The 11,064-nt window shown below is 44.3% G+C and overlaps 1 protein-coding gene across 3 annotated transcripts in view; it reads right to left on the minus strand.

Annotated features, from left to right (window-relative positions):
• Slc12a6 (solute carrier family 12 (potassium/chloride transporter), member 6) overlaps positions 1-11,064 on the minus strand; it is a 64,476-nt gene that overhangs the window by 51,626 nt on the left and 1,786 nt on the right. The window contains exon 1 of one of the 3 annotated variants that reach the window (XM_013014375.1): positions 42-236. The exons of the other annotated variants lie outside the window; for them this stretch is intronic. Coding sequence (XP_012869829.1) covers positions 42-159 — 118 coding nt within the window. The 5' untranslated portion in view covers positions 160-236. Of the gene's footprint in view, positions 1-41; positions 237-11,064 lie in introns of those variants that run through there. 3 annotated transcript variants of the gene reach the window in all.

Genomic DNA, 11,064 nt, shown 5'->3' on the forward strand with positions numbered 1-11,064 from the left:
CCCGCCCCGGCCCCGCGCCCTCCAGGGCCCTGGGGACTCACCGGGCTCCTCGGAATCCCGAGCCGGGGCTTCTTTTTCGGTTAAACCGGGCTCTAGGGGGGCCGAGGCTGCGGGCCCCTGCTCCGGGTCCTCCACCTTGGTCACGGTGAAGTGCGGCATGGCTGAGGTAGAAGCGCCGGGCCCCTTCCCGGAGGGTGTGCGCTCGCCCCCTGCCTACCGGCCGCCGCCTTCCCTCCTTCCCGCCCAGACTCCCCACAGCCGACCCGGGGAACCGGGAAGTGCTGGAGCCACGTGACCGCGCCCCGGACACGCCCCCGGGGGTGGAGCCTGCGACACGCCCCTGTGGGGAAGGAGCCCCACATGCTCCCCAAGGGGTGGAGCCCGTGAGACGCCCCCAAGGGGTGGAGCCTGCTACACGCCCTACAGGAAGGAGCCCGGACACACCCCCACGGGGGTGGAGCCTGAACGTCCCCGCAGGAAGGCGCCCCAGACACGCCCCTAAGGGGTGGAGCCTGCTGCACGCCCTACAGGAAGGAGCCCGGACCCACCCCCAGGGTGGAGCCTGTGACAGGCACCCGGCGCCGCCAGCCCCGTCCCTCACTGTCCCGCCCCCAGACTCCCCCCACAGTAAGACCCCCGCTCACCGGGCCTGCACACTTCACCTACAAACGCATCTGTAAGCCCTGTCCTTCCTTTCCTCAAAGGATGGGAAAAGTGTCACCTAAACAGTGGTTCAGATCCGCCGGGAGGAACAGTAATTTGGCAATGTCTAGGGACACCTGAGAAGAGAAAGGTTCTCAGAGGCGGTCAGAACTTTCCCCTGCAGAGACGCTCACACAGCGTCGTGCCTGCTCGGGCCGGGAGAGGGGGCAGCCAGCCGGTTAGGCCGGCGTCTCCTGACTCTGGGTCCAACCAGCCACAGTGCAGGATTGCTCCGTTTAGTTAGCAAACATTCTGTAATGCCCAAATCCAAATCTTTCCTGGAAGTTGGGCATCTGACCTGTCTGTGGGAGATCCGTGGCCTCTGATGGCAAGGCTGCTACCTCCTGCCTCCACTCCTCGTGCACACTTAGCCGTGTGCAAGGCTAAGGTAATGGTCACGGGAACCTCATCAGCTGCTGCTCGGACGCCGGCCAGAGCAGCCATCAGACTCCAAGGAAACACGTTTTGTGAGATCTACACCCCTAGCGGTCGTGAGGACCCTACGGGAATGTGTGTGTACACGGCCACAGGAAGAAAGCACGCGGACATTGCTGCTGCAGTCTCTACAATCACTTCTGCAAACTGACGTGTCAATTTTTATTGATTGGTTAATAATGCAACAAGACATTTTAAGATAAAGTTTAATGACAAATAACGTGCTATTGTAAAAGGAAAAAACAAAAAACCAAAACACTGATCCACCACTGGCAGCTGCCAGAGCTTTCATGTCCCACACCAGACACTAGGAACTTTAATACCGATTCTGAGTTAATCATCACACAAACGGCTGGCTAAAGAATCCACCCAAAGTCAGAGTCTGTGAATGCTGAAGCCCAGCATTAAAGCTTGTAATGCCCTGTGCTGTGGTGGGCAATGTGGAATACGTTTCAAAGAAAGCTCATATATACTGCCTAAAATTAATCCAAGCGTTCCTCATAGCACGGGCTACACTTCACTGCACAGTGGAATCCTCTCGGGAGCGTTTAAGACCTGATGCCAGGTTCAGATATTCTGAATTGTTTCTGAACACAGCCTAGACTGTAGATTTTATTTTTTTGGGGAGTCCAGTCGTGGGGCCTGAACTCTGGGCCTGGTCACTGTCCCTCAGTTCTTCAGCTCAAGGCTAGCGCTCTACCACTTGAGCTACAGCGCCACTTCCGGCTTTTTTCTTTTTGCTTATGTGGTGCTGAGGAATCAAACCTGGGCCTCAGGCATGCAAGGCAAGCGCTCTACCACTGAGCCACCTTCCCAGCCCCTAGACTGTAGATTTTAAAGAGCTCTATCAGATGGCTCCTTTGTGCACCTAAAGTGGAGGACTGCTATTACACAGGAAAGAGAAAGGTTCATCGCCTCAGATGTCTTCATAATTATTTTTGTCCTTGCAGAAACACCCTTGGTGACTTGTAACTCAAATTGTTAGGATATTTGAAGGAACTTAAATGAAGCACTATGCCTTCAAAGATTTCAGAATTACATAAGGGATTCAAATCTCAGTACTTTAATACCATCAGATATTTTCAGTTACTTTGTACATTTATTTTATGAAGAGAACTGAACTGTGGCTAGTTTTCTGTAGTTGATGGAAACAATGATTTCTATGTATATAAATCATTGTGTAGCTTACGTGTATAAGCCTGTATCAAATGTTACTCTGTTACCAGAAATGTAACAAATTCCTGTTAATCTGTGTTGAGTAACTTATTTACCAATTTGATGCTTTGGTACCACAAAGATCAGCAATTTTATAGCATTTCTCTCCTAGGATTAGAGGCAGACAAAAGTTTAAGGGCACAGAAAGTTGACAGCAAAGTTAATGCAATACAGAAAAAGAGAGGTGTGGATGCACAGGAGTAGTACAATAAAGATGGTGGCTATAAGAAACAGAAATATAGGGCTGGGAAGGTGGCTCAGTGGTAGAGTGCTTGCCTTGTATGCTTGAGGCCCTAGGTTCGATTCCTCAGCACCACATAAACAGAAAAAGGCAAAAGTGGCACTGTGGCTCAAGTGGTAGAGTACTAGCCTTAAACTGAAGAGCTGAGGGACAGCACCCAGGCCCAGAGTTCAGGCCCCACAACCAGAAAAAAAAACAGAAATATAAAGTACTGTTAAAATGAGATACCACTATACCACCACGGAGATGGCTAAAAATTAGTAACACTAAACACAGTAAACCTCGTCAGAAGCCTGAGAGCTGAGGATTATAGTTTAAAGCCAGACCTGACAATAGTGGATAGTGGTTTGAAGCCAATTTAGAGAGTATCTTCAATTAACCAGCAGAAAAGCTGAACTGGAGGCATGACTCAATTAGTAAAAGTGCCAGCCATGAGCAAAAAAGCTAGGTGAAAGCTTGAGGCCCTGAATTCAAGTCTCAATACCAGCATAAAAATAAATAAGCAAATAAAAATGAAAATAGAAGACTGCTGGCACAATGTAGAACAGACATACATATATAATGGCAAGAGTACCCTGGAAAAAGCTCTGGCAGTTTTCTTTTTGGTCAATTGTGGGGCTTGAACTTTGGGCTTGGGCCCTGTCCCTCAGCTCTTCAAATCAAGGCTAGCGTTCTACCACTTGAGCCACAGTGACACTTCTGGTTTTCTGGTAGTTTATTGGAGATAAGAGTCTCATGGACTTTCCTGCCTGGGCTGACTTTGAACCACAATCCTCATACCTCAGCCTCCTGAGTAGCTAAGATTACAGGCGTGAGCCACCGATGCCCAGCTCTGAGTTATTCTCTGTATATCTAAAACATGTAACTCGTTAGGTGCCTGTGTCAGAAACCTGGTACCTCTTTAGAATCTGCATAAAGTTCTCAGTAGTCCAGAAGTTTCTATTAGGCAAAAGGAGAATCTATGACAATAAGAGACCACAACATAATACTGCCCTCTTAGTTCACTACAAGTTCCCTTAAACATCACTATTGGAAACATTCCCCTTAGCAAGGGATGGGTGCCTCATACCTGTAATCAGTACTAGCTGTTCAGGAGGCTGAGATCTGAGGATAAAGACTTGAAGTAAAACTGGGCAGACAGACCTTTGAGACTCCTATCTCAAATTAATCAGACTAAAAGCCTGGCTCCTTGGTAGAAAGCCATGGGTGGAAAAGCTGAGAACTAGCAGGCGCTAGTTTCCCCCCACCCCCACCCCCCGCAAGAAAACACAAAATTCATGATTATTTTGCCTCTATCCCCTAAATATGCAATTCAACCTTTAAAAAACACTGTTTCAAACATAAGAAGAAATAGTAGAACAAAATTCTTGACGCACCTCATGAATTCTTGTTAACCTTGTTTTGCCTATCTCTTTTTTTTCCCCTGGGGTTTTGCCACAAACTTGCAGGCCCTGCTTGGTTAGCACTCTTTAGTACTTAAGCCACACCCTGAGCTCTGTTCTTTCAGGTTATTTTAGAGTCAGGAGTCCCACATGAACTCTGCTCAGGCTAGCTTTACACCACAGGAACTTGATCTGGAGTAGCTAGAGTTACCGGTGTGAGTCACCAGAAAGAGGTGGGGAGAGTTCATTTTATCTGCACAGACTTCATAGGTGAGTTGAGGGGTGCCCACTACCACACTGCTGCAAACAAAATCTAAACACATTAATAATTCTTAGTATTGCCTAATACGAAGTACATGTTAAAATTTCTCCAATTATTGCAACTTTGTTTTTGTTTTTAAGTCAGTATCTCACTGTGTTGCCAGGCTGGCCTTATATGCTTGGGCTTAAGTGACTTTATCCAGTCCTAATTATTCGAAAATATCTGTTTACATTTGTTCTGTGCACACCAGCATGTAAACCAAACCCACACTGTTGCACTGCATGTTTTTATTAACAGCTTTCCTTTCATCACTCTTCAACCGTTGGCCACTTATTGGTTGAAAAATGTAGTTGTTCAATGGAATTTTTCACTTTTTACAGCTGATTGCTTTTTTGACTGTTCTGGGGTTTGAACTCTGGGTCTGGGTGCTGTCTCTGAGTTGTTTTTGTTCAAAGCTAGTGCTCTACCACTTAGAGCCACAGAGCTGGAGATAAGATAACTGGAGATAAGAGTGTCACAGAAATCCAGCACCCGTGGCTCATACCTGTAATCCTAGCCACTCAGCAGGCTGAGATCTGAGGATTAAATTGGAGGTAAGAGTCTCATGGACTTTCCTGCTGGGGCTGGCTTTGAACCATGATCCTCAGCCTCCTGAGGAGCTAGGGTTACAGATATGAGCCACAGAACCAGGTTAAGACTGATATTCTTTAAACAAGTAGATGCAGTATATTATAAAGTTTAATTACTAACTATGGAACAGAGAAGAACAACAATACAACTGTAATCAGTAATCAACACGTCTTCAACAAGTGATACTGAAAAGTCTTTTTTCCTTAAATCTACAAAAGGATGCTATAAGGCAAGCCTAACAAGGTATCAAATGAATGGATTTTTATAAAATAATCCATTTCACTTTCTTACATAATGTTATAGATCATTATGAGTGCCAAAGTAGGCTAGGTGTTGGTGGCTCCCACCTATAATTCTAACTACTCAGGAGGCTGAGAGCTGAGGATCTTGGTTCTAAGCCACCCTGGGCAAGAAAGCTTAGGGACAGTGCTCTGGCTGAGTTCAGCTCCACAACTGTCCAAAAAAAAAAAAGATCACATATAAAGACAGAGTTCTAGTCACCTGAGATTAGCATACAATGTACTTTCTTTATAGAGGATAAAAGAGTAGTACTTGAAAAATATTTTAAAAGAGCTTGAATTTTTTTTTTCTGAATGTTTTGTGATGCTGAAACTCAGGGCTTTGAACTCAGGACTCTGTGCTTGCATGCTTGTGAGCAATGCCCCAGCCTATTTGGTGGTCATTATTTTTCAGGTAGGAACTCAATTTTTTCCCAGGAGGGTCTTGGATGATGATCCTTCTAACACAGTCTCCCACAAAGCTGGAACTACAGTAATAAGTCACTCCACCCAAGTTACTGTGATAGAGGTCTCACTAAGTCTTGATTTTAGCTGGCCTCAAATCGCAATTCTTCCAATCTCTGCCTGGTGGGTAGCCAAGATTACAGTCATGCACCACCATACCCGACATGAAAGACAAAACACCTCTCCTTTTCCCTCTTTGTTTTTGTCTGAGTTGGGGTGTTATTATACAAACCAGACTAGCCTGGATCTTGAGGTCCTGTGGCCTCAGCCTCCTGACCCAAGTGCCTTCATCACAATGTTATTCTGCTCCAGTCCTCATATGAGAGACCAGATGAAGCCAACTGATAACACATAACACAACTGGTAGCACCACAGAGTAAGCTGACTTTCATCTATAATATGACTTCCTGTGTGTGCATGCGTGTGTGTGCGTGTATGTGTGTTGGCCAGTCTTGAACTCAGGGCCTACGCACTGTCCCTCAGCTCTTCAGCTCAAAGCTAGCACTCTACCACTTGAGCCACAGTACCACTTCTGGCCTTTTCTGTGTATGTGGTACTGAGGAATGGAAACCAGGGCTTCATGCATGCTAGGCAAGCACTCTGCCACTAAGCCACATTCCCAGCCCCAACAATTTGCATCTTAATTACAAATATTTGGCCACTTCTCTGACCACTTCATGCTAGAGGTTTTGAGGCAAATAGATGGGGGTAACTTGTATAAATAAGAAGGAACTTTATTGTCAACAAAACTATGATCAGATTGTCTGATTGCTATGATCGGATTGTCTGATTGGAGTTTGAAAGAAAACTGATAAATTATCTAGCTAGAAAAGACTAATATTTGGAGCTGGGAAGGTGGCTCAGTGGTAGAGCGCTTGCCTTGCATGCATGAGGCCCTGGGTTCAATTCCTCAGCACCAAATAAGCAGAAAAAGCTGGAAGTGGTGCTATGGCTCAAGTGGTAGAGCGCTAGCCTGGAGCTGAAGAGCTGAGGGACAGCCCCCAGGCCCAGAGTTCAGGCCCTACAACCGACCAAAAAAAACAAAAGAACCAGGCACCAGTGGCTCACACCTGTAATCCTAGCTTCTCAGGAGGCTGAGATCTGAGGATCTTGGTTCAAAGCCAGCTCAGGCAGGAAAGGCTTTGAGACTTTTACCTTCAATAAACCACCAGAAACCAGTGGCACGGTGGTTCAAGTGGTAGAGTGCTCGCCTTGAGCTAAAGAGCTGAGGGACAGTGCCCAGGCCCACAGTTCAAGCCCCACAACTGACCAAAAACAAAAAAAAGAGAGAGAGAAAGAAGGAAAGAAAGAAAGAAAGAGAAAAGAAAGGACTAATAGTTGCAGAAATAAGACTGCTGAAATATTTAGTATATTGTGGTCCTCCGTTCAGATACAAGTGAACCTACTGAGTCACTGATATGAAATGATCCTATTATGCTAGGAAACAGGGGCTTGTAGATGAAGAAAGGCTCCTGCTTACTCAATAAACCTATCACCTCCTAAAGCCCAAGATACTTAAATTTGGGACTCCAAAACTTTCAGGAAGACAACTCTGACTGCAGCTAGGTTTACTGAAAGGCACCAGTCATGAAAGTCCCTGTATTACAAGACTCCATTCACATGCAGTTTCTAGGATACGTCAATCCAGCAGTTGACAGGCCCCATGTTTAGGACTCTGGAAGCAGTAAAGGCAGGGGCTAGCTTATCTAGAAGGCTCTGCTGTTTCCCACTGGCAAATGAGTGATGTGAGAATGGCAGGAAACATGACACATCTCTCTAAATATAAAAAAAAAGAACAGCAGCTGGGCACTGGCAACTCACGCCTGCCATCCTAGCTACTCGGCTGAGATCTGAAGATCACAGTTCAAAGCCAGCCCAGGCAGGAATGTCCATGAGACTCTTATCTCCAATGAACCACTCAGAAAACCGGAAGTGGTGCTGTGGCTCAAGTGAAGCCTTGAACTTAAGAGCTCAGGGCTAGCACTCAGGTCCAGAGGTCAAGCCCCCTGACAAAGACGGTGGTGGTGGTGGTGGTGGTGGTGGTGGTGGTGGTGGTGGTGGTGGTGGTGGAGATTGGATTAAAAATAAGATCCATCCATTGTTTGCATTGTTTTGGGTTATTTTAATTGATTAAAGCTTCCTTTAATCACAATATATATTTATATATTACCTGTATGTCATATTTATTGAATAGATTAAAGATTTTAATCTCAGATACAGATGTTTGCATAAAATAGCATCTTTGGATATAAAGAATCATCAAGAACATCATAAAGGCTCTCAACCAACTTGTAATAGAAAACAAACCTATTGCAAAAAAATAAAAAAGTCTGGGTGAATGCATCCACAAATCTGTATACCATTCACCATAATATGATTTTAGAACATTTTAACTACCTTCTCCAAAGAAACCCCATAGCCTTCGGCTATTGCTCCCTAGTGCCACCCCTGTAAACCCAAAACAGGACAAACCTGAAAGAGGACCTGGGCCTGCACTCAGACTGGAACTAGACAGCCATTGCTGACTACTAGTGCCGTTTCCTGACATCTGGTGGGGAGAATGGTGTGTGTTTCCTAGAGGAACTAAAATCCGAACTTCACTGCCAATGGCCATGGCCTGTTTCAGATTCAATTGCCAAGATAAACAGCCCTTAAAGTTTCACTTGCTGACCAATGAACTATGGCCTGCTAACATATGTAAATATCAATCAAGAATGTGCCTGACTGCATCCCTCATTTACCTCCTGAGGAATCTGGATGGAGCAGTCACAACACTCTTTTGCCAGGACATTTAACAAAATGTCTTCTGTGCTCTAACCATTTGGTTAACTTATGTCCACAGCCCAGCGTAGGAGGGAGTGTTTTCCATGTATGGAGAATTAATCATTTTTTCCTTCCCAACTATGGTAAATCTGGCTTCATATTTGAGTCAGCTGAAGCAATCTTTTAAAACATGCTAATACAAATAAACCAAAAATCTCTGAAGATGAAGCTAAGATAAAGGCATTAAATCTTCTCTTTCTCCCTCCCCTCCTTACAATATACAGCCTGATGAGGCTTTCCTAATACATTCAATAATTTCCCTTTATTACATGATATTGTTAATTATTACTATTATTGTTTTTTGTGGGTGTGCTTTTAAGTGGGGCTTGACTCAAAGCCATAGTGCTGTTTTGCTCAAGGCTAGTGTTCTACCATTTGAGCAACTCTACTTCTGGCTTTTTGGTGGTTAGAGATAAGAGACTCATGGCCTTTCTTGCCCAGGCTAGATTCAATCCACGATCCTCAGATCTCAGACTCTTGAGTAGCTAGGATTATAGAAGTAAGCCACCAGCACCCAGCAATATTGTTAATTGTTTAATTTCTGTTGGATGCTCTTCATTTACTTGTTGACTGACTGGTTGATTGATTGAAAGCAGTCTAGGTGCTTGAACTCTGGGCCTGAGGGCAGTCCCTGAACTCCTTTTGCTCAAGGCTAGCTCTCTAACACTTGAGTCACAGAGCCACTTCCAGCTTTTTCCATGATTAATTGGAGATAAGAGTCTCAAGAAAGTTGCTGCCCAGGCTGGCTTCAAACCCTGATCCTCAGATCTCAGCCTCCAGAGAAGCTAGGATTACAGCCACTGGTGCCTAACAGCATGTTTTTAAAAATATAGAAGGAATAAAAGAGGAAAAAGTAGACCAATGGAAAAGTAGGAAGCTAGATACACAAAAAGAGAGGAAAATGCTATCTGATAGGACTGATAACATAGATTCATACATGGGAACCCAGACATAGCTCCACTTTTACCTCTACAGTGTAAGACTACACCTCTCTAGACTGTAAAGAATAGTTTAATTAAGTTAACAGCAGCCTGGACATGGATCCTGTTCTACAAGTCAAATACATTATCAAAACAGATACACTTCTTAGAAGAATGAAAGTTTAATTCTATACCTTGTAAATTGCAAATCCAACAATACTTATCTATGTACTACCTAATGATAATTATAAAACATTAACACTGATATACTCTTTTTGCATTATTTTCACAGCTTTAATACTCTTTTTTGTTTTGTTTTGTCAGTCATGAGGCCTGAATTCTGGGCCTGGGTGCTGTCCCTCAGCTCTTCAGCTCAAGGTGAGACTCTACTGCTTGAGTCATAGCACCACTTCTGGCTTTTTCTGATTATGTGGTGCTGAGGAATCGAATCCAGGGACTCATGAATGCAAGGCTAGCACTCTACCACTGAGCCACCTTCCCTACCCTTAAATACTCTTTTTGCATTATTTTTATGGCTTAAATACCTACTGGTATGAGACTATAATTTAGAATTTATTTGGAGGAAGAGGACATGACAAGTTTTTCATTCCTCACTACAATTTTAACATAGGGTAAGATTTGTCAAAAAGTTGAAAACAAATTCGGGCTCCAGTGGCTTTTGCCTGTAATCCTACTCAGGAGGCTGAAAACGGAGGATTACAGTTCAAAGCCAGCCCAGGCAGGAAAGGGCGTGAAGCTCTTATCTCCAATAAACCACCAGAAGACTGGAAGTGGTGCTGTGGCTCAAGTGGTAGAGCGCTAGCCTTGAGCTAAAGAGCCGAGGAACAGCGCTCAGGTCCAGAGTTCAAGCCCCATGACTGACCAAAAAAAAAAAAAAGTGAAAACAGTTAAACAGGAACTGACTTGCAATTTTCCATAAAAGAAGAAATTACTGGTCAAGTTCTAGAACTCTTTTACCAAATCCACCTCATTTCAAAACATTAGAAACAAACAAGGAAGTAAAATCATTCTGATTTCCTAAATTCTCTAGGCTAGGAGAAACAATATTTTTTGAGACTGTGAAATGGTAAGTCACTCCCACTTTCACAGTGGCTTTCAATGTCAGATAGGTCTTGAAGATTTGTAGACAATTTTTTCATTTCTTTAAAAAGTAGAAAGAGGGCTGGGAAGGAGGCTCAGTGGTAGAGCGCTTGCCTTGCATGCCTGAGGCCCTGGGTTCGATTCCTCAAGCACTACATAACAAAGGAAAAAAGCCGGAAGTGGCGCTGTGGCTCAAGTGGTAGAACACTAGCCTTGAGCTGAAGAGCTGAGGGACAGCGCCCAGGCCCCAGAGTTCAGGCCCCACAACAGGACCAAAAAAAAAAAAAAAGTAGAAAGAATGTAGCATAAAACTAAACATTAGTGTAACAATTCTCTAACTTTTTAACTTTGAGGTCTGAGACATGCCATGACCTCTGTTCTTTCTCATTTCTTCTCTCCATCACTTCATCCCTATATTACTCAAATGAGAACTTTCAAGCTAGCTCATGCAAGCTATTTTAGGAAGCCCAAGGTCTAGTCAGTGTGCTACTCCCTGGCTATAAAAACTCAGAGTTCCCCAGATTTCCTCAACATTTTTATGCCTGCTTTAAGCTATAAAGTTTCATGAAGTCAATGAACTTAGAATATGTTCATTCTTTTTTTTTTTTTT

The sequence above is a fragment of the Dipodomys ordii genome, unplaced genomic scaffold (genome assembly GCF_000151885.1).
Source record: "Dipodomys ordii isolate 6190 unplaced genomic scaffold, Dord_2.0 Scaffold23, whole genome shotgun sequence".
In the NCBI taxonomy this organism is placed as follows: domain Eukaryota; kingdom Metazoa; phylum Chordata; class Mammalia; order Rodentia; family Heteromyidae; genus Dipodomys; species Dipodomys ordii.